This window comes from Staurois parvus, unplaced genomic scaffold (assembly GCF_062004578.1).
Source record: "Staurois parvus isolate SC_StPar_1 unplaced genomic scaffold, SC_StPar_1.0 ptg000048l, whole genome shotgun sequence".
In the NCBI taxonomy this organism is placed as follows: Eukaryota; Metazoa; Chordata; class Amphibia; order Anura; family Ranidae; genus Staurois; species Staurois parvus.
In genome coordinates this window covers 3795918-3820532 of record NW_028317844.1, presented here as the reverse complement: position 1 = coordinate 3820532, position 24615 = coordinate 3795918, and the positions used below count along the sequence as shown (strand labels likewise).

At 41.2% G+C, this 24615-nt stretch overlaps 2 protein-coding genes across 2 annotated transcripts in view; one reads left to right on the top strand and one right to left on the bottom strand.

Moving 5' to 3' along the window:
- The window catches only part of LOC149470307 (uncharacterized), a 133976-nt gene extending 131313 nt beyond the window's left edge, over window positions 1–2663 (top strand). Inside the window, exon 47 of the mRNA XM_089664762.1 lies at window positions 2482–2663. Coding sequence (XP_089520888.1) covers window positions 2482–2574 — 93 coding nt within the window. The 3' untranslated portion in view covers window positions 2575–2663. The remainder of the gene's footprint in view (window positions 1–2481) is intronic.
- A 1350-nt stretch (window positions 2664–4013) lies between these two features.
- CD164 (CD164 molecule) overlaps window positions 4014–24615 on the bottom strand; it is a 47079-nt gene continuing 26477 nt past the window's right edge. The window contains exons 2-7 of the mRNA XM_089664763.1: window positions 22508–22579; window positions 21092–21157; window positions 20562–20597; window positions 15295–15366; window positions 12373–12429; window positions 4014–9655 (exon numbers count right to left, since the gene is read on the bottom strand). Coding sequence (XP_089520889.1) covers window positions 9489–9655; window positions 12373–12429; window positions 15295–15366; window positions 20562–20597; window positions 21092–21157; window positions 22508–22579 — 470 coding nt within the window. The 3' untranslated portion in view covers window positions 4014–9488. The remainder of the gene's footprint in view (window positions 9656–12372; window positions 12430–15294; window positions 15367–20561; window positions 20598–21091; window positions 21158–22507; window positions 22580–24615) is intronic.

Sequence of the window (24615 nt, the reverse complement as noted above, 5' to 3'; positions counted from 1 at the left end):
GATGAGAAAATAGGAGGAAAAACACATAACACAACCATCCGGTAATGTATTTATTAGTACACAGCTTTCGAGAGCCAATCATTCATATGAAAATATCCTAAGGGAAAATTTCTCGTAAGATAACAGAACGAATGCTCTTCGTGTAACTAGCATAGTATTTGCACTAAAAAAATCCACCACCACACATGCTTGGAAATGAAAGAATACACTACAATACAACATAATACATTACATCACTTCCAAAGTTGTATTCTGTCTTATGAGAATTTTTATAACTTTAGTAACCCATTTGTTTTTGATAGACTAGCATGCAAAAGAAACCACGCACGTTAATTCATTCGATATTCGTATTGCTGGGCATTAGGCCATAGATGGAGCAATTTTCTCTCCTGCAACCACTGGAGCCGCCCCCACCAGGAGAGCATAGTGATTACTGGTAATGACTTTAATAGCCGCTAGCAATAATTACATGTAAGATCCCACAGGCCTGCCCATGGATGCTTTGAATCTCGGCTGGTCCCTGCTGAACCGGCTGAAATTCAAACCGTCTATGGCTGACTTTAGTCCCTTTCTTCTGATAGTGGGCCTCCACCCTTATCGCTGACACACCTCTCTATTGTATGAACAACACCAGATTAGGTAAACTCTGTGTTGATAGAAAATTGGTGGGTGGGTGTCTGAGGACTCAGCATTCTCCTTGGATGTCTGCTTACTTCCCCTGTCTGGTGCCAAGTGCCCTGATCCTCCTACTAAATTTTCTTCCACTCATCCTTCTAAACCACCTAGCTCCCTGGGGAATGTAGTTTCCTTACTGATAGGATGTAGTGCTGCTTGTTCTCATGAAACTACATCTTCCACAACCCTTGGCTTAACAACTCCTCCTCCCTACAGTCTGAGTTTGGTAAATCCAAGGTTGGCATGGAGAGTCAATGGAGCATAGCTTCTGAACATGCTGGGGCTTGTTAAAGTTTGTAACAAAATAAATTTTTTTAAAAATATAGGAAAAATTCATAACCCTCAGTATCCATTTACATGTCATTACACCTTCTAGCAGGAGACTGAGAGCATTAGCAACCCTAGGCTCCTGCAGCTGTCAGTCAAATCCTGTGAGGAGGGATCGGGGGGAAAAGCCGAGCCGTGCTGTGTGTCTATGGATGCACCTGTATAGGTGACCCCTCAAAGCACAAGGCTTATGGGGGGGGGGGGGCAGAGGAAAGGAGGAGTGGACAGCACTGCCGAGGGACTTCAGAAGAGGAGGTAAGCAATCGCTCTGTGCAATACCATTGTACAGAGTGGTTAAGTTGAACATCTTTTTTTTTTTATTCTAATTAAAAAAAAACGCAGTTATTTACCTGTTAACTGTATTTCCAGGAATCTTCCAGGACAGCTTCACATGAGAGAGAGGCTGATCCCAGGACACACCAAATCCACCTTCTTTTCCTATGAGTAGCCTCTCTCCCTAGGGGACCCTCTATACAGGAATATGACCAAAGGCCTAGGATACAGCATAAATATGGCAGTAGAAACAATATATCACCAGTTCATTGCATGACGGAACACCAGCATATAAGTACACAGTAATCTGGAGGGAGTTGCGCTGTCCTGGATGATTCCTGGAAATACAGTTAACAGGTAAACAACTGCGTTTTCCCTAGTCATCTTCCCGGACAGTTTCACGTGAGAGGATGGAATAGGAATACGTACATTAGGGTGGGGCTGTTGCTTGCAGGACCTTTCTGCTAAACGCCTGGTCTTTGTTGCCAATCAGGTCCAACCGTTAGTGTCTAGCGAAGGTGCTGAAGCTGGACTATGTTGCGGCCTTGCAGATCTGTCTAGAGGAGGCCCCAGCCTTCTCTGCCCAGGTAGCTGTGGTGGCCCTGGTTGAATGTGCTTTTAAGCCAGGTGGAGGTGCCAGTGACACAGTTTTGTATCCCTCTGAGATGGCCTCTCTTATCCATTTTGTGATGGTGCCTTTGGAGGCATTGTATCCCTTCCTTGGGCCTTGGAATAAGATGGAGACTGGATGAGCGTCTCCATGTTTTCGTGCGCTCGATGTACGCAATTAAGCATCTTCTTACATCAATTTTGTTGTAGTCACCCTCTCTGGCGTTGCTTGGGTTTCTGTCAAAAGGATGGTATTACTTTTTCTTGTGATCTGTGGAAATGCGACACGACTTATAGGAAAAGAAGGTGGTGTGTGTGTTTCCTGGGAGGAGCCTATTTTTCATCTGAAGCTGTCCTGGAAGATGACTAGGGAAAATAGCATTTATCATCACTTTAAAACTATTTTACGGTTCTGCATATAGTAGAGATAAACATTTAAAGCTGAACTCCAGAAAAACAGCTATATACACAGAAAAGGGGTACACAGAGGAAGAATCACAATTTAATATTATTTGAGTAAAACTAATTTGTTATAGACATTTGTAGTAGCAATTTATGTAGTCTTTTGTGGTATAACATGATTTTTTTTTTTTCTAGGTACCAAGCAGATGCAGAGAGCCAGAACTCATGGACAGTACATCTCAAGCCATCCTTACACAGCTAAATGAACTACGGCTAAATACTAAATAAAACTGGTGATTTCTATGTTCCTAATATTACAAATATGGATCTGTAATATGTACAAAATACATAAGTTAGGATTATCTCCTTCTCTAAAACCTTCCTTGTAAGTGTATTCTTAAATCTGAACGCCAACGTAAGGCCTCTTTTACACAGGTGTACCACTGCAGTGCACATCTGCACGGGTCCAATGCACAGATCAGAACACAGCTAGTTTGCGCCCTGATTCATGCATCATACCTGTGCAGATGTGCCATCCTGGCAAAGGAAGGACCTACTAGTTTTCTATACATTTCAAAGCACTCCTAGATAGTACAGAGCTTGGTCTGGCTCTTATGGATATGAGCAGCCTATATTAAATATGTCACCTTAGTTCTACTTTAAAGTATCTATAACCAATCTCGAAAATCTCATTGAAGCTTTAGTGTGTTAACACACACATTCTATATTGCCAAACGTATTGGGCCACCCCTCCAAATCATTGGATTCAGGTGTTCCAGTCACCTCCATGGCTACAGGTGTATAAAATCAAGCACCTAGGCTTGCAGACTGCTTCTACAAACATTTGTGAAAGAATGGGTACCCATCAGGAGCTCAGTGAATTCAAGCGTGGTACTGTGATAGGTTGCCACCTGTGCAATAAGTCCAACCGTGAAATGTCCTTGCTGCTAAATATTCCACAGTCAACTGTTAGTGGTATTATAACAAAGTGGAAGCAACAGCAACTCAGCCACCAAGTAGTAGACCACGTAAAATGACAGAGCAGGGTCAGCGCATGCTGAAGTGCACAGTGCGCAGAAATCACCAACTGTCTGCAGAGTCATTAGCTAAAGACCTCCAAACTTCATGTGGCCTTCATATTAGCACAACAGTGCATAGAGAGCTTCATGGAATGGGTTTCCATGGCCGAGCAGCTGTATCCAAGCCTTACATCACCAAGTGCAATGCAAAGGGTTGGATGCAGTGGTGTAAATCACGCTGCCACTGGAATCTAGAGAAGTGGAAATGTGTTCTCTGGAGTGATGAATCACACTTCTCTGGCAATCCGATGGACGTGTTTGGGTTTGGCGGTTGCCAGGAGAACTGTACTCGTCTGACTGCATTGTGCCAAGTGTAAAGTTTCTTCTAGAAGAATGGTCAAACATTCCCATAGACACACTCCTAAACCTTGTGGACAGCCTTCCCAGAAGAGTTGAAGCTGTTATAGCTGCAAAGGGTGGGCCAACTCAATATTGAGCCATACAGACTAAGACTGGGATGCCATTAAAGACACACACACACACACAATCATACTACTATCACCCATGCATTTATCAGAGTACAGTATTTTTCGTTGTAGTGGTCCAGTAATGCGAGGCAATTTCAACTATACACATAAAACCATCCAAATGTCAATTAAAACTAGCAATAAAATGTCATGAGGTTAAAAAGATCAAGGACACCATATGTATTTAGAACAAAGTCAATTTTATTTGCAATTATCCATCTGATAGTATTAGAAGGATGATGACATTCCTAAAAGGCATTTGTATCTGTAACAGAGCTAAAGTGAATGGAAAAGATACTCAAAAGCTCATCACAGTTTTGTTAATTACACAATGATCATGTTGGTATGATAACTCCACAAGATTTACACTGTAATATGGTTGGATCACTTTGGCATTATAGTTTTATTGGGTGTTTCTGAAAACTCAGGTTGTTACATGTTGATTAAAGTGTAGGTAAAACCAAAGGTCATTTTGAAGTATGTTTAGCACCATGTCCATCTGCATATACATTCATTAAGCAAATCATTTTTTTAACCTGTTGCAAAATTTCTAACGAGGAGATTCTGCCAATACCTTCCTGTTGGTGACTGAAAACTCTACACCACTGCCTCTCAATTAGCAGCAGCACTGCCAGCCTGCCACGCACACTTTAGTAGATCTTGGGCTGCTTATGGGGTTCATCAGACAGGAGGCCAATGGACAAACTAACAAACTCATATGGTAGGGCTGGCAAAGCTGCTGCTAGTTGTGTGGCAGGAGCAGACTAGATTTGCGTAAGAAAATGGTACACAGTGAGGATTTATGCAAAATACACTAAAAATAGAGGTTTTAAATACACTTTACCAAATCTGTTTTGTAACACATTATTTTACACTATAGGCAGTATTTACAAAGTTGTCAAATCAAAGGGAAAAAAAAAAGTTACGTACCATCAATGGCAGTACACTTCAAAAAGTTCTCATCGCTGGCGCTGACTAGCCCAATGCATGCATGTTAGCACAATGGAGATCAGTTTGAGCCGACACTCAGCATAATACAGTAGCCATGTACAAAAAGATCTCTTATTGTGCTAGCTTACACCCAGAAGTTGCAGCGGCTGCTCCTAAATTCTACTTTACAGCATCAAGTGAAAATGATTTCAGCCATGTGCTATTTGTGGGCATAAATCAGTATTTCCACAAAAAACAAAAACACAGCATCACCCCTTCAATGGTGTTTTTTGCATCAAATAAAAGTATCCACACTGTCACTTAGGGGTTTATTTACTAAAGCTGGACAGTGCATGTGCACTTCTCTTCATAGAAACCAATCAGCTTCCAGGTTTTATTGCCAAAGCTTAATTGAACAAGCTGAGTTTGGAAGTTGATTGGCTACCATGCACAGCTGCACCAGATTCAAGGGGAACAGCTTTAGTAAATCTCCCCGTGTGACAATGTCAATGCTAAATTTGGTCACACAATTTCATATTTCATGCCAAGCACAATGAAGACTGACAGCATTTAATTCTCAATGTACTGGGCTATGATCTTATAATGAAAGCAATGCTATAAGGCAATGCAGTAGTGTTTCTGTAGCCATTAGCACAGTTCCCTGCATTACAACAAATGATCCCCATTCCAGAAATAGTGCTGTTTTATTCCTGTGCTGGAAGTTCAGAGAAGGGCTTTTGGCACCAAAAACAAGTTAGAAATAAAGCGTTTTCCCACACTGTCCCTGACCTCTAACCTCATTTTACTCCTAATGTAACCGCAACACTTATCGATATCTTCATCTAAATGTAACCCTTAACCTAGCCTATCAAAAACACAAAACTTCGCCCTTAACCTTACTCTGAATAATAAGCTGTAGCCTTAACTCCCATCTTCCCCTTAACCCAAACATGTAGAATTAACTTGCTTGCAAAATGTTGTCTTTATTACGAGGAGCTTGTTCACGCCAACAGGCACATTGTACTGTGGCTGCTGGGGTGTGCTGTAAAGGCAGCAGTACAGATTCAATCTAATGATGCATCATATTGTTTACTTTTCTTCTTTTTTCCAATGTCACAAGACACTTCATTCATCTTACGTATGGCTTCGCAACACATTGCAATGGAAAAAGTAGAACATATCCTACCTAGGACTCATGGCAAATTGCTTTGCCTATGCAATGAGACTGCTGCACAGTGCAGATCAACACGTTGCAAGGTTTAGTTGATTCAAAAAAAAAAAAAAACAAACAACATACCACCTTAATAAGACTGATATACAAATGTCAACATTCATATTATTCTGTACTTCAATAATACCTTTACACCTGACTCACATCTGTGTGGGTGGTGCCGCTACAGATCCACACAAAAATCTGTGCAACCGCACCACCCACACAGAGGAATGTGGACCCGCGGGCTGGTGCCATTAATTCTAATGGCACGCCGCCCGCACTGGAAATTGCAACCGTACTGTGAACAGAGGTTCCCGTGTGGGCTGCGGTTTCCAAAGAAGTGCAGGGACTTCTTCCCTGTGTGTCTTGGGGCAGGGAGTCCATTCGAATGAATGGGCTCTTGTGCCTGCATACAACGCAGCCCGCAGGAAGGCGGAGATGTGAACTTAGCCTTAGGGTCATTCATTCACACTAGAATGCTGTGCGGGAAACCCATGTACAGTGTCAGGTTCCTGCACCGCATTCAAATCACACTGCTCTTCCAATCTGTATCAGATGTCAGCACAAAGATAATGACACCCCAAATACAGGGTGCAAATGCAGTGCATTTCCAAAATTAGTACATGCACTATATTTTGGTGTGGTGTGATTTCAGCCCATTCAAAATGGATAGGCTAAAGTTGCACCGCACAGAACTGTACAGGAACAGAGCGAGTTCATGTGTGATTGAAATGCAGTTCCTAGTGTGAATGGGCCCTTCTCTGTATGTAGTATTCCCACTGTTGTGATACTAACAGAACTATACATATTTTGAAAACTAATAAAAATTAAGACAATTCATAGTTGACTAAACATTAACCTCATTCGAACCTTAACCCAACAGTTAAAAAACGTATCCTTAGCATGTAACCTCCAACTTAAACCCCTAAAACTTAATGGGTAACTATTTGGCACTAAAAGCACCCTCTGGCACCAAGATCTGTCAGGGCTATAAATCACAGATTCACATAGACATTTTTCAATTCCTTATGAATTGAAATATAGCTTAAATTTTTAGCTGTATTTCTGTGGTGTGGAATTTATACAACTTCAAAAGTTTTCTCTCTCCCCACATTATATAGCCCTATTTTCCAAATGACTCGGAAGTGAAATGTTTTACATACTATGGTAGTAGATATGAAAGTACCTTATTACATGCAGTTTTACTGAAACATGAAGAGTCAGTACAAGTGGACACAAAAAAGAAAATGCTTGTATACACAAGAAAAGCCCTGATAGAGTTAAATGTAGGGAAAAAAATAATTGCAATTGTCAGCTTCTCTAAAGTTCAACAATCAAATTATAGCTTGGTCCATGCAGCACATGCCTATGAAACGACATGTGCACTTGGGTACAGCATAGAAGTCTTTTGGCAATGTTCTTTAATACTTATAGTCTTTTCCACTATTGATATGATTTGAAGTGTAGCTGTAGTTAAGAGACATCTATTCCCTCTTGACACACCAAAAAGTGTTGGAATAAAGTCAAAAAAAAAAAAAAAAAAAAAAAAAAAGCATATGAAGAGTGAATCCACAAATAGAAGGTGTAGTACTCTGCAACAAGAACAGAATACCCATCACTACTATGTGAGAAGCACGTGTATTCAACTTCAGATCTTTTCTAAGGCACTAAGCGAGCACACATACAGAAGTAGCACATTTTATTATATAGAAATCTGCCAACAAGTATGGCTGAAAATGAAACCACAAACTGGTGAACAGTCATCCAGCATGTTAAACAAGGAAAAGTTCTTGTCTGCTATGGACACCCCCCATTCGGATTATGTGTGTACTGGATTTGTCTGCCAACTCAAATAACGACCTGCCTTTGGCACATGATCATTTTCTATAAATAGATCAATTGGGGACCACAGTTGCTGGTCCCCTTACGTTAAATTATTATTAGTACCTGCTAAGCTCTGTTAACAGCACTGTTGTTAGTGCACATCATTGATGAACTAGTGGTCTATAGCAAATCGATTAATCTATAATGTACTGTATTTTTTAACGTCTTGGCACTGTATCAAAAACAGTAAAGAATACAAAGAGAAGGAGTTCTAATACAAGTCTGATCCAGCTATTGCTATGCCCACAAACAAGTTAGATCACATATTACATTTTGATATTGAAACCCCAACACTCAATATTAAAAGACATCTGGAGAAAGATAACTGGAGGCTCTAAATTAATTTACAATGTGCAAGCTGAATATGTTTTTATTTTAAACGCTTTACATTCTCAAGAATTTATGCAAGAACATAACCTCTATTTTTCATTTAAAGGGATGTTAAAGTCTTTGTTTAAAAAAAACACAAAAAAAAAACCAAACAAAAACACGTCATACATACCTACTCTGTGCAATGGTTTTGCACAGAGCAGCCCGATCCTCCTCTTAAGGGTCCCCCGCTGGCACTCCCCCCCCCCCCAGCTGAGCTACTTGCTCAGGGAGCACACATGCATGCTTGCTCCCGAGGTCCGTGTTTTGCGTCTATAAGACACACACAGCGTGCAATTCAGTCCCTCCCTTTGCTCCCTCCTTACTGGCCTTAATTGGCAGCCAATAAGAAGGGAAAGACTTGGGAGAGTCGGGGCTCCTGTGCACAGCGATGGATCAAGATCAGGCTCCGGTAAGTATTGGGGGGGGAGCAGCACACAAGTTTTTTTTTACCTTCGTTAACAGAATACAACCACTTTACCCATCTATTCAGGAAATACCTTCCAAACAATTGTTTTCAAGTTCATTGGAATCCTGTAGTCATCATGGAGGATGAAGAATAAGCACACTGTAGAGGTGATCATTTATTTAATTAGGGTATGCTCACAATGAAAAAAAAAAAAAAAAAAAAAAGTCATAAAAAATAGAATTACTATGAAAATCAAAGCAATAGTAAATAATGGGTTATACTTTCAGTATGTCTGTAAGGCACAAATCTTCTAAATCTCACCTTCGCCTATCACTTAAATGATAAGAAATAGTTTGTGTTGGAAATCAATGCACGATTTCCATTTTATAATCAACTTCCGGTAAAAGTCACATTTTGAATTTAAAGGGAAAATAAAAATATACTTCAACTAACCCATATTGGTATATACTAGGTAGAAACTATGTTGCCTCGTACATCACTCACCTAATGTTTGTGTATGTTTGTCACATTCTCCAGAGCTTTTACTCTCTATATAGATGTCATTATTGTACTTCATAGATTTACTCATGGAAATATTTCTTACCCTCTAATACAGTATTAAAAAGAAAAAAAATGAAGCACTTTTTTTAGGAAGCAGATGTGATTGAAGCATGCAGTTCACAGCATTACGGAGCTGTAGTAAATTTCTTCTTGACAGTGAGGTCACAAACATGGTTCAGTTCAATTTGCAGAGATAAAAAGGCCTCTTTCTTCAACAGGTCCATGAGAAATCTTCAAGTTTACAATATTTGGTTAGAGCAATGTTGGCCAGCAGTCCAAAGCGAGAGGTTTTAAAGGGTATGGTAATTCCTGTCTTTGGCTTTGCAGAACTTGTACAAGAAGAATACAATTGCTTGGATGCCCAAAACAAGAACTATTCCACCAATGAAGCTAGCAGCATCAAAGGTGTTCTTTTTTGAAGGGGGCACAGTTGGCACAATTGTAGTGGATGCAGAAGCTACAAATAAACAGAAAAAAAAAATGTTAGAAATTGCAGTTGCTATAATTTATAACCTGGATAAAACCATAATAATAAAAAACATTATCAATCTCTCACACACACATTATCATGGGTGTCCATATGGTAGGGTATCTTGTCCCTACAGTGACTATCAGTGGTGGACAACCAGCTGCGGATTCTAGAGCCACATAGGTTTCAAATTGTTCTGTGGAAAGGGGGGGGGGGGGAAAACGGGAGATTCCGTGGGAAGGGGTGGTGGAGAACGGGAGATTCCGTGGGAAGGGGTGGTGGAGAATGGGAGATTCCGTGGGAAGGGGTGGTGGAGAACGGGAGATTCCGTGGGAAGGGGGGGTGGAGGACGGGAAATCCCGTGGGAAGGGGGGGTGGAGGACGGGAAATCCCGTGGGAAGGGGGGGGGAGGGGGAGAACGGGAAATCCCGTGGGAAGGGGGGGGAGGGGGAGAACGGGAAATCCCGTGGGAAGGGGGGGGGGGGGAGAACGGGAAATCCCGTGGGAAGGGGGGGGGAGAACGGGAAATCCCGTGGGAAGGGCGGGGGGGAGAACGGGAAATCCCGTGGGAAGGGCGGGGGGGAGAACGGGAAATCCCGTGGGAAGGGAGAACGGGAAATCCCGTGGGGAAGGGGGGGGGGAAGGGGAGAACGGGAAATCCCGTGGGAAGGGGGGGGGGAAGGGGAGAACGGGAAATCCCGTGGGAAGGGGGGGGGGAAGGGGAGAACGGGAAATCCCGTGGGAAGGGGGGGGGGGGAAGGGGAGAACGGGAAATCCCATGGGAAGGGGGGGGGGGGGGAGAACGGAAAATCCCGTGGGAAGGGTTGGGGGGAGAACGGGAAATCCCGTGGGAAGGGTTGGGGGGAGAACGGGAAATCCCGTGGGAAGGGGGGGGGGGGAACGGGAGGTCCCGTGGGAAGGGGGGGGGGAACGGGAGATTCCGTGGGAAGGGGGGGGGGGGAGAACGGGAGATTCCATGGGAAGGGGGGGGGGAGAACAGGAGATTCCGTGGGAAGGGGGGGGGGGAAGAACAGGAGTTTCCGTGGGAAGGGGGGCTTAGAAGAAAATGACAAGGGACACTGCTTTGGGGTATGGGGAGGCAGAGGACACTTTGTGGGGGGCAGTGAACACTGCTATGGGGCAGGATAGCAAACATTACACAGTGAGGGGGGTTATGTGAAGGGGGGCAGAGGACATTGGTTTGGAGGGGGTACAGGACACTACTGGGGGTGGGGGGGCAGAGGATACGACAGTGGGGGGAATATGGTGTGAAGGGGGGCAGAGGACACTGCTTTGGGGTGGTACAGGACACTACTGTGGGGGGAGGGGGGGCGAGAGACAGCATTGGGGGTAGAGGACACTACTGTTGGGGGGAGGGGGCAGAGAACACTGCACTGGGGTGTACGAGACACTACAGTAGGGGGTGATGTAAAGGGGGACAGAGCACACTACTGTGGGGGGGGGGGGTTGTTTTTTTTAAGGGCGCCGCCAAGAAACCCCCCCAAGGGATCTTTACTTCACTCCATGTTGTCCATGCAGACCTCAACGTCTGAAAGGTTGCCTACCCCTGGACTAGCAGATTTAGATACATTAACAGATTGAAGCCAAACTCCAGCTGACAGTTAATAATCAGTTATAGCACACAGTTTATTTTTCTTTTGGGATAAAGGTGTTATATAAATAAATGCTGATCATTTTACAATGATTTGTCTCAATCCTCAAACTGCTACATCTGCAGGATCTTACTGGTCTTACTGGTCAGATCGCCAGATGAAAAAAAGTCTAAGAAAGAAAACTAATACAGCCATCACATTTAAGAATTGGTAAGCTGCAATATAATAAAATGTTTGCTTTTTGGGTTAAATACCGTTTTAAGATCATGCAGTCTTTTTTGATATGGTTTATCCCATAGCCGTTACAAGGTTTTTGTAAGTCGCCTCTGCAATGGTTTTAAATATTTGTTTTATTTAAGTACAGTCCCCAGGATTGCACACAATATTCTAAATTAATAAGTTCCTTCCTCCTGCTGGTGATCCCTCTAAGGGTGGCCACCATAGTCATGACTTCCTTTCCAATCAATTTGGACTCAATTTAGATCAGATTCTATCAAAATGAGCCAATTGGCCAAGCAATAACATTATCTAAAGTGTTCCATTGATTGGCTGCACAGATACTTTGTTCAGGAATCTGATCAGATTTTGATCAGATTATGAGACTGCACAGAAAAATCAGAGATATAATTTTTCACAATCATATCTTCTGACTCTCAATCAAAATACACTTCCTTGTATGTGTCGTATAGATCAAATGATTTGTCGACTATAGATCATTTCTTTTCAGTTGGAACAGAAAACTGATCTACAAGCAGTAATAAAGCAGTCACACAGGTGGCGATAAAACAGGTGGTTGATCTGTGTTTTTACTTCCCACCTATAAGTGGATATGGTGCTACTCAGGCAAGTACACACTACCACAGCACTTTGAACTGCAATGTGGCAATTTTAACACAACATACAGAGTTTGACAGGCATTACCTGTCAAAATGTTTCATGTAAGTGAATGGGACAGCGTTGCAACTGGCCACCTGAACGCCCTCAAACCTCCTTTCACAGTCCGCTATAACGCGATCTACTGCAAGTGATTTTTAAGGGGCTAGAAAACACTGCTGCTAGAGTAAAAAGACAAACAAAATTTTTAGGACTTACTTGTAAGGATTTTAGAGCTGGTTGATGCAGGAACTGAAGTGGAATTTTCAGTCGGGACTGGTTAAAAAAAATATAAAAAACAAAGAATGAACTAAAATCTTATCAAATTAAAGAAATCGAAAAGTCAGCAGTTTGCAAAATGATGCCCTTCACTACAATGTGCAGAAATGTGAGGCATTCCCTGTCCCCCCACTTTTACATCCAGGTTCCCAGTCATCCGCTTTGGCCATTGGATGGCCACTAATAATGCTGGAGTTACATCCTACAGATGCTGGGAAAGAGCGGAAAGTGTACCCTGCACAGTGTCTGCGTCTACAGAAAATAAATTGTTGTACCTCCCCTTCCTATGTAAATGGGAAACAGAATGTAAGACTACCATTTTCCTATAAGGCCTCCATAGCTAATAACAGGAAAAGGTTTATAAAATCATGACATGTGGGAAACATTACACAACATTGATCAGTCACTGTGTCCTCTATGTTGGAGATATAAAAGAAGAAGTTGGAACATTACTCTCTATTTTCTGGTTTTGTTCTAATCTACGGGACTTTTCGACGAAGGTCTCGGACACGATCGATAGGGTGATGGATGTGTCTCTTGCGGAGGACTTGGCAGCCTGTCTGCTGCATGTATCTCGGATGTCAATCAAGCGATACAAAAAATCTCTCCTCAAGAACCAAGTTAGTGCAACCAAAGCATGTATCCTGGCCATGTGGAAAAAATCCTCTCCACCAACTATGTAACACTGGCAGGTCCAAGTGGGCAATCTTCAGTTAATGGAACAATTGACGGCTGACACAATCAGAGAAACACTTCCTGATCTGTACTCCCTGGGTTTTGCACAGGGACCTTGACGGTAAGGCTATAGATCCTTGAAGAGGCAAAATTGGGATGTAGAGCCCATGTGGGAGTAATTGCCTTTTTCCCCACTCCCCCTCTAATTTTCCCTTTTTTATGCTCACCTTCCCCTTTCCCATTCTATATTCTACTTTATCTACTCTGGTTCGTATTAATCCACCCCTGTGGAAATGGAAAAAGAAATGCCAGGGCCTTACAACATTGTAATCATAGTAAGACATTTTCTGTTTCACTTGCGGTGTTCGTGGACTCTATTCAGTAGACATATACCTTGCAGATGTTTTGTAAGGGTTCATTTTCTTATATGTTTGCAATCACAAGTCATATGTTTACTGTCCTGTTTATTCCACTCCGTTGGAGTCTACAATAAAGAATGTATTTAAAAAAAAAAATTGTTGGGGGGAGGGGGAGGAAGAAGTTTTTGAAGAAGAGACTTTGCATGACTCATCGCAATGTTCTATGTTTCTGGATGTAATTCAGCTTTATGATCCATATTTAGTATTTCCAGACAAGAGCCAAAAGTGGTCTAATTGCATAAAGGGTAAGATCACCTTTTTGTAAAAGATAATAAATAAAAAAGGTAAAAAACATATGCATTATTTTTGTATGCAGGAGCCTGTAAAGCATTGCACCAGCGATCAGCAAATCGCTGGTGCCATGCAGGTCTCCTGAAGATCTATCAGTATATCTGCCCATACGGGATGCACAAGCAAGCAGATACACTGACAGGAAGAATGAATGAACTGTGAAGCGCCGTGGTAGTTCATGGAGAACTGCAAGCTGTCACCCACTAAGGCTGTCCAGAATTGTAGTTTCTCATTCACAGAAGACTGTGAATGAGTGAAGCAGCTGGAGCCCCACAAGGTGGCTTTTTTTTTTTTAATTTGACAGTTAGCGAGGGGGGAGAAGATACCCTACTAGCAGTCAAAGCAGGAAGCGGGGCCCGGTCTGATCGTAACATGTTACACCCTTATTCAGGGTGTAACATGTTACGAAAGGTGAACCTATCCTTTAAAAACACTGCTTGAAGTTCGCCAAGAGATTTGTAAATGCTTTCTGTACACACCGCTCTTTAGACTGCCATCTAATAGCAAGAATCTCTGTGAGCTATGCCTGAACCAGACTCTGGCCTGAATGGCCAACTGATTGGCTTCTACTAGCGCACCCCCAAACCCACTTATGCTGCAATTCTAAACACAAAATAGACACATTCACATGCCAACAACTAAACTTAATGCTCACCATTTGGTATTTATAGTAAGTAGTGGTGCATTACTGCAAAAATTTTATTTTATTTAATATGAGGTATACAGTAAATGCTTGAACCTCCTAAACTGCTCCTCTGTGTTTGCATATTACAGGTTGAGTATTCTGTTCTGACAAGGTGATATTTAGACTCACTTTCTTTAAAAAAAAAAAAAAAAACATTGTCAGAAGAAAGCTTTAGACCCCTGTTGGCCATCCTGGGGCTGGGGCACATGCAGCCCTTTGTCTATCTTTGTGTGGCACTCAGGGCCCTTGCATGCAGAAATAGGGTTTCTTTATTGTCCTGCTATAATGGTGATTTCTAGCAGTCTCATGTGATAGGCCAGTCAACTGTCTCCTGAAGTGTGTACTATATCTGCAGTCTCTGACCATATTCTGTATCTTGTATGCAGTCTCTGACCATTTCTTGTATCAGGGCATTTGTCTTAACTATTAGCTAAATTAGCTATATCCTGTTGTGTGTCTGCTGTCTCTGACACTGAATCTTATGAGCGACCCTTTGGTGAGGTTGAGGGCCGCAATTAAGGCTCACCATATTAAGAAAGGTAACCACCACTGTTTTAGGCATTCTCTATATGGCAGCCATCAAGTTTGTGAAAGAGTTTGCCATCACAGCAATGTTTTGAGGTGGAGATATGGTTGGGCCTGCCACAGCAAAGACTGTAAAAGACTAATTTGCTAGTATTGGATATTTAAGCGTGGAGGAATACAGGATTACAGTTATTCATCTGCACTAACAAATAAACTAAAACCTTCATAAAATGTGGTCTATAACAAAGGATGGTTCCAGGGACTTACCATGTGTGGTTATAGAAGCATTAGCAGTAGTAGGTGATGCAGAAGTAACAGTTTTATTCGTTGTTGGGACCACTACACAGAGAAAAGACACAGGCTGCCATTAGAAACACTGCAAACTAAGCAGGCCTACATTACTATTATTTTTTCAGAGTCAAATACATACACACACACACACACACACATATTACATACATACACATATATCTATATACATACACACACATATATATTATATACATATATCTACACACATGCACGCCAGAAATCCTGCTGAATGATAGGGGATCAAATACTTATTTCCCTCATGAACATGCATATCAGTGCATCATTTGTTAGACATGCATTTCTTTTGAATTTTTTGTTGCTATTCTGTCTCTCAGTGTTACAATACACCAACCATTTGATTTTTAGACTGATCATTTCTTTGTAAGTGGGCAAACATTCAAAATCAGCAGGGGATCAATTGCTTATTTCCTGTGATGTGTGAGATATATATATATATATATATATATATATATATATATACACATACATACATACATACATACACACACACACATATATATACATACACACACACATATATACATATATACACACACACGCCACTTTATTGGGTATTGCTAATCAGCCAATCATATGGCAGCAACTCAATGCATTTAGGCATGTAAACGTGGTGAAAGCGACTTGAAGTTCAAACCGAGCATCAGAATGGGGAAGAAAGGGGATTTAAGTGACTTTGAACGTGGCATGGTTGTTGGTGCCAGACAGGCTGGTCTGAGTATTTAAAAAAATAAACAAAAAACTGCTGATCTACTGGGATTTCACGCACAACCATCCCTAGGGTTTACAAAGAATGGTCCGTAAAAGAGAAAATATCCAGTGAGCAGCAGGTGTGTGTGTGTGTGTGTGTGTGTGTGATATAGATAGATAGATAGATATATATATATATATATATATATGCACACACACACACACACACACACACACACACACACACGCGCGCGCGCAGACACACACACACGCAGACAGACACACACACACTGTAGCAGCTCCATTCCTGAGATCTTTACCATGCATAGGAAGAAACAGGGACTGCATAGGAAGAAACAGGGACTGCACAGGCACTGGGCTCGGCTAAAGCGGTTTTAAAGAAAATGGTGTACGGCACTAGCAGGGCAGCACACTGAAGATCTCAGGACTGGGGCTTCAAGTATTTCTCCATGGGGGAATCTGAGAGGGGGTTTCCATAAAGTAAAGCAGTCCTTTAACCACCTGAGTATCAGCCAGTATACAGTTGTGCTCAAAAGATATTGAAAATTTGACTGATCATGCAAAAGAAAAAAAAAAAAGGGATAGTGATGATATGAAACCATTTATTATAACACAGTTGTTTGGCTCCTTTTTAGTGTCTGTGTATAACCAGTTAATGACTGTTATTTCTCATGTGGATGCGCTGAGCAGGCTAGATACTGAGCCATGGGGATCAGAAAAGAACTGTTAAAAGACCTGCGTAACAAGGTAATGGAACTTTATAAAGATGGGAAAGGATATAAGAAGATGTCCAAAGCCTTGAATATGCCATTCAGCACTGTTCAATCATTTAAGAAGTGGAAAATTCAGGGATCTCTTGATACCAAGCTAAAGTCAGGTAGACCAAGGAAGATTGCAGCCACAACTTCCAGAAGAATTGTTTGAGACACCAAGAAACCCATAGGTAACCTCAGAAGAAATACAGGCTGCTCTGGAAAAAGACAGTGTGGTTGTTTTGAAGGAGCATAATAAAATGATACTGGAACAAAAATCAGCTGCATGGACGAGTTGCCAGAAAGAAGCCTTTAGTACACCAACGCCACAAAAAAACCCAGTTACAATATGCCTGACAACACTTTGACCCGCCTCACAGGACTTTTTGTGGCATTGGTGCAGTTCCATATTTATAAAGTTACATTACCTTGTTACACGGGTCTTTTAACAGTTCTTTTCTAATCCTCATGACTCAGTATCTGGCCTGCTCAGTTCATCCATGCAAAAGCTTACAAACTTATTGACTATTTATATACAGACACTAATTACAGTTTAAAAAGCCATAGATTTGGGAAATTAACCTTTATATGCCATAAACAAAACCTCGTCTGTACATAGACAAACCTTGTCTGTACCCAAGGCAAGCATTCCAGAGTATATAAAACTTTTGATAAGGGCCACTTGGGTGATTTCTGCTATCATGATGATTTAAAAAGGAGACAAAACAACGTGATAATAAACGGCATATGATCACCATCCTTTAAGTGTTACTAAACCCTGAACCCTGCATTCACTATATCTGGTCTCCCACAGTACACTGAACAGTAAATATAAACTGCTTAATACCTTTTCTCATCAGCAGTTAGAGCAGTCTTGTGACTTCTATCAGTGTCCAGCCGAGCACTGGCAAAAGCTTGTAAGAGTTTTTATTTTGCTCTAGGAGGATGCAGAATCCCTGTCTGGACAGTGCTGATTGGTCCTGTGCTGATCAGATGTACTCTTACAAGAAAAACAAACAAAAAAAAAAAACCTCTCTAGCAATACACACCAAACTGAGCATGTGCAGAGAGACTCCACATGATAGGTCTAATCAGGAGATAAGAATGGGCACTGGAAGGGGAGGATCAGAGAAGTCAGGATCAAACAGCTTTTTTACACAATGTGAAGAATTAACCCCTTAGGTTCCAAGGTGAGTATAACAAGCATGCTTTACTGCATATACTAACTGATTTTGCTGCTGTGGGTTTGGTAACACTTTAAAAAGACAGTTTTGCATGATCAGTCATATTTTCAATATCAATGCCAAAATTTCACAGTTTCTGCCAGGGTATGCAAACTTTTGAGCACAACTGTATACCCCTTTATTACCAGACCATTTTTTCCATTTTCAGTTCTGTGACAGTTTAAAAACTGACATTTTAAATATTCAATCCATCATGCAACAATATACCCAAATTATTTTTATTGTATTTTTTTTGGGGGGGGGGGGGGGTTCTAGACAGATAGAGACATTTTGGTATTTAATACCCACTGTTTTTTTTTTACTCGATTAAAAAAAAAATGACATTTTAAAAAAAGGCCTTCCTTATTGTGTTAAAATAAGATTGCCAGGCCATTGTGAACCCCCAGAAAATGCCCCCTTTTTAGACACCCAAGGTGAACGCATAACTTTCATACAAAGAGGTAGAAGTTGGTGAAGGGGGTTAATGTACAGATCAGACACAGTGGGAGGATGGAAATTACTGGTTAAATGTGCAGATGTATACCATAAGGGAGGTGAAGGGTTAATATACAGAGACACACTATGAACATCACTAGTCTAGCAATGGAAAGGGGTGAAAGAGTTTAAAAAGGGAAAACAAAAAAAAAAACCCAAAAAAACTTTACTTGCGTCTGCTGCACTTTTGGTTTGTACAGCGAGCATGAAATAATAGCTGACTCATTCATTCATTAGTTCCTTTTTCCTTTGTTGTGAGAGGAAAGTGAGGGCTCAGAGGTGTAAACACACTCTTTACATCAGGTGATTGGTCTCTCTTGTAACCAACCACAGCAATCCGAAGGTACAGAGAGGCTCGGATCAGCTCTGTACAGAGGGTCTGGAGGAAGCTGTCTGAGGATGACTTGGTTCACAAGCATTAGGGAGCACAACAGCTGCTTGACAATGCTTTATAAAGTGTTACTTATAAACAGCACTGGGTAAATAAACGGACACCATTTCTCAGTTTAATCACTCGATGCCCGCCCACAGTAGATTTACTGCAAGCAGGCGGCACAGCCAGACACCGTGACATACCTGTATGTTGCAGTAAACTTCCTGGTTTTTAGGCTCGCATGCGCATGCTCCCTGCTAACCTGTGCTGTTATTGGACAACACGAGTTTGTCAGCAGGCTTCAGCCAATGATTTTGGCTGAAACCTGCTGATTGGCTGTGGCTAATCACAACACAAAGTTCTGTGTTTACGAAACGCAGAACTCTGTACACAGACAGCAAACTGGCCGTTTCTTCTACCTGAAATCAACTCTAGAGTTCAGGGAGAAAAAGCAGCCTGATCTGCGAGTAAAAGCAGCACACATTACACTTATTAGACACACAGTTAACCCATTCCCAGCCAATGTCATTAGTACAGTGTACAGCTTTATCGCTGATCACTGTATTAGTGTCACTGGCAACATCAGTGCCAGTTAGTGCCATATTGCCCGTTACACTATCAGTCACACTATAAATCACTGATCACCACCACTACTAGTATAATATCTGCACGGATCGCTATCTTGATCACGACCAGAACTATACTAGTGCCCTTTAAAACACAGTTTGTTTGTTTTTTTTACCAAACACATGCTCCTTTTGTATGCCAGGAAGGCCATTACGATGCAGTGGAAACCCCCCCAATCTTTTGCTTTTTGGAAACAATTGGTGAATAACAGCCTACCGCTATATAAAGATAGTTACATTAATAGGGGTCTCCCTAAGAAATACGAAAGGGTATGGTCCAGTTGTTAGCTGAGCCCATGACAGCCTCTGCAATGTCTATTGTTTAATGGCTGCCGTTATGTTTTGGTTGCCTACATTGGGACATCCTCCCAACTCAATCTGTCATGCACTTTGTATTGTTGATATGTCCGACTTAGTCTGTATATGTTGCCACAAGCCACACCTTGTGTGAGGCCCTTGCTTGTTGTACAATATCATAATTTGCAATATTTTGAAGACCCTGAAAGGGTCCTCAGCCTTGTGTTGTCATTTTTGTTTTGCTGTTTGACAAATGTTTAATAAACAGATATTTAATAAAAAAAGATATGTAGCAGAAAAAATTTTGTCCTAAACTGATGGAGAAATTTGATATCTTTTATGAAAGAAAGTAGAAAATATAGGCTTTTCCCCAAAATGTTTGGTCTTTTTTCGCATAATAATAATAATAATAATAAAAAAAGAAAATTAAAAAACAGTGGTGATCAACTACCACCAAAGGAAAGATTTATTTGTGTGAAAATATATTATATAAAATTTCATTTGGGTACAGTGTTGCATGACCAAGCAATTGTCAGTTAAAGTAGCACAATGCTGAATAGCAAAAAATTCCCTGGTCATGAAGGGGTAAAACCTCCCACAGGTAAGAGGTTAAAGATGTACAGTGGTAGTGAGACAGATAACCCAGTACTTGGGGATGGATGGGGACATTTATTAGCACAAGGTTTCATCTTTACACACCACTGTTTTAGAAAGCCACTTGTGTTACCTGTAGTAATAATTGTAGCTGGTGTCACTGTAGGACCTACAAAAAAGGCAAACAGAATAGTAAAATGTATTACTTTATTTTACCAATACAAATATTTTTAAAAAATATTGAATTAACCCTAAAAGTGATGGCATTTCATAAGCTCTTCTCTAATCAATGAATAAAGACTGAATTAACAATGAGTAACTTCTATACAAGTCAGAGGGGCCTTCCACTAGATGTTTGGTAATTGGTAAGTACACATTGGATATATAACCCTGATACAGATAGAGGACTGCAGACCACACTGACAGGCATCACTATAATATCTGTAGAGAAAGCTGAGCATCAGAAACATTCTCACTTTGTAATTGTACCTCAAATTGCAAAAGACATTATATGACAATGACAACTGCTCCAGCTATCCAGTGCCAACACTGAAAATGCTCTTACAGGCGAACTAAACAATACTGGAGGATTTCAGGTGTAAAGCAATACTGCACTTGAGTACAACTTTGATCACACACACCACAACAAGTAGGGTACAGTACCGTCACACGATTCTGTTTTATTGCAGTCGTTTGGTATTGAAGTTTCATTTCCACATTTTTCAGTAGCTGTTAAAAAGTAAAACATTAATTTAATTGCATGATAAACATATTTAAAACCCCCCCACTGTACTGCATATCAACAAGAAAGCAAGATCAAATCTAAATTTTAGTCTTGGTTTTAAGACTGTCTACCTTTTCAAATAAAATAAAATCACACATTGCAAAGTGTGTGTAAATATATCACACACACACACACTTACTATTTTGTTTTATTTTTAGCATGCAAGGCTTTAAAACCATGATCAGTCAATCATGGGTGTAATGTTAGGCTCCTGCAGACTCTTCCTTCAATTTTCTGTCTGTAGGAAGGTACAGACTTACAATTAGGGAGCTGTAGGAAGTGCCAATGGACTATGTCTAATCACCACCATTGTGTTCCACTGAGAAATACAAGTACTGTCTGCCACAGTGGCAGACAAGAGTTGTAGTTCATTCACAGATTTCTGTGAAGAATGAAATAGTTGTGTTGGCAGAGCAAAATTCAAAACTGACAGCTGCTGCAGGAGAGAAGAACGCTGTCAAATAGTGGTCGGTTTGGGGGTGGGGTCTGCTTGCAACCATGTTACACCTTAACACATGCTGAGAAAAAAAAAAAAAAAATTGGTCAAACTGATCCCGATTTTGATGTTTGATTGTTGTGGGTGTGACTGTTAAAACCATGGGCTATTTCATATCCAATGCATGGCGAAGCAAAGGGATATCCAGAACTGTACTTAACATTTCCTCTCCCTCCACTCTGTTCAACTGCCAATAGTGAATGAGTGTGCAAGTTCCATCATGACTGTTCTGCTGGCTGGTCTGCCATTACATTACACCTGATGCTTTGTCCTGCATGGGTAAGGCACGTTTTCTTAAAGTGTTACTAAACCCAGGACCCTGCATCCACTATATCTGGTCTCCCACAGTACACACAACATGGAAGTGCAATTATTTTAGTAAATCTGAACTACTAAATATCTTTTCTCATCAGCAGAGCAGTCTTGTGACTTCTATCAGTGGCCAGCAGAGCACTGGTTGAAGCTTGCAGGAATTTTCATTCTGCTCTGACCTTCCATTGAAGTAAACACTCTCTCAGAGAGAGGACCATCACCTAAGCACACTAGCATAAAACTGAGGCCACCTGGAAGTGGGAGATTTCTAGGAGGGATGTCTCTACAGCTTCTGTTTTTGCCAGTTGTAATCACTTGAAGGTAGCTGCATATAACCTAGTCGTTGTGATTATAAAGTCTGTGTCCTTTCCTGTACAACTAGGAAACTCAAGTTAGGTTAGACTATTTAGCCCAATGCTGGTCAAGTTACCCTTAGATTTATTATTTGTAGAAGTTATAATTATATGCAGAACTTCAAGTAACTTACCATTGCTGCATGTCATCCAGGCACAGCCATGAGCCAATTTGCACTCAGTGCAGCTGTTTATATCACAGGAATCTGTAAAGATATTAAATATGCAGTATTAAAATACTTTCAAAAGAATACACTTAAATAGAATTTTCCTTTTTGTGTTTTATGTAGAATTATGCAGCATCGGTGTGCACCTTCTACACGGCTTCATTTAATATCCAGCATGAGCTGTGTGACAGTCTGATAAACAGATGTGGGAGCCCATTAACAGTGTAGGAGGTTATGTACAAAAGTCTGCCATGAACTGCCGTACACTATAGGGAAACTATGTTTAGCGTCCAAACAGTGCTACCATTGTATAATACTTTGCAGTTTTTTTTTTTTTTAAATATATAAACATCTGACCATACAATTAGAAAAGCACATTTCCCAAAGTACATATAACAAGACTTAAACCTGAGCTCAACCAACTTGCATAAAGGGCATTTGTCTGTGCACCCATTAGCCCTCGAAAGATACACATGCTCAATAAAATAATCTACCTGTAATTGCTTTCATATTCTCAGTTGATTGCCACTGCTCCAATGACATACCTAGAGGTAGAGGTTTTCAAAACAGGGGTGTCCTATGTTCATTGGACCAAGACCTCTTTTAGTGGTTAAGGCTAATGGACACTAGGGGGTTTATTTACTAAAGCTGGAGAGTCCAAAATCAGACTCCCTTCTGCATAGAAACCAATCAGCTTCCAGGTTTCATTGCCAAAGCTTCATTCAACAAGCTGGGGTTAGAAGCCGATTGGTTTCTATGCAGAAGGGAGTCTGATTTTGGACTCTCCAGCTTTAGTAAATAAACCCCTAGATGTTTTTGATGCTGCTCCTAGGGCATTGGGCTCTTGTTTTTCTGCTTCTAAGTGCCCTTGTGCCCTATGTGTCCATGCACACCTATGCATTTAGAGGAGTTTAGGAGGCGCGGCGTTTAGAGGCAGAAAAAAACCCCACTTGCAGCACATCCAGGAGCATCCTAAACACATGGAAGCGCATCTTAACATGCCTAAATACATTTAGTGCTTGACTTTTTTTTCCCAAAAGGCAAAATAAATTATTATTCTGGCCAACAAAATTAAACAACCAAGTGGTTGACGTGCCTAAACATCTTACACAGCAAGAGTTTTTCCTGCCAAAAACACTGCTGCCAGGAGGAAAGGCGTCTAGGATGGATAGCAAAAATGTCCAGTGTGCATGGAACCTGAGTCTAAGGCCGGCCATATATGGGTCGAAATTCGACCGATTTTTCGTCTGAAAATTGGACCCAAGAATAATCAGCCGATTTTAACTCTGTTAGAGGGTCAATGGCACCAGCCAATTTTCCTGGTTCCTCCCCTTTTTGGTGATCGGGCATGTTGGAAAATTCATGAAAAACAACCGATTTTCGACTAGATAGTCAAATCGTATGATTGTTTTTCCAAAAAGAATATTCGCATGACCCGTGACCTGGAAGGAACAGATGTTTCGCCTGTTATATGGGGTGAACTTTATGACTTGGTTGGCCGATTTTCAAAATCATTGATGGCACCATCGGATTACCGAGCGAACTACTTTTGGGCAAAAAAAAAATCATTCGGAATTCGAACCATGTATGGCCTGCATAAGCCTTTCCTAACACCAAATAAAGATTGTTCAAAGATGAGGAACTTATTCAAGTAATTCTTGGGTTGGGGTCTAACATCAGTAGGTACAACGATCTGGAAGAATCCCCTAAAAAGTGTACAGAAAAGATCAAACTGTTGTCCCAATTAGTTTATTACAAAATGAAAAATACAGCAGAACAAAGAATCTGCATTTAACCGCTTTTCGTCTGCACACACACGGCAGACAGGAAGCTTTGCCGATGTGGGCCAACATACCTGCACCCATATTGGCGGGCTCCTGTGCAGCTCACAAAGGCGCCCAGCAATTGCTATAACATACACCGCTGTGTCTGGGGGGGATCAAATGGTGTTTTACCATAGGACCAATCACAGCAGTCACATAGCAAAGAATGGAAAGTGAAAGTAAAGATCGCTTCTCTTTGCTCTCAGTGTGAGAGCAGAACGAAGCAATCCTGCAGCCTGTGAGTGTACAGCA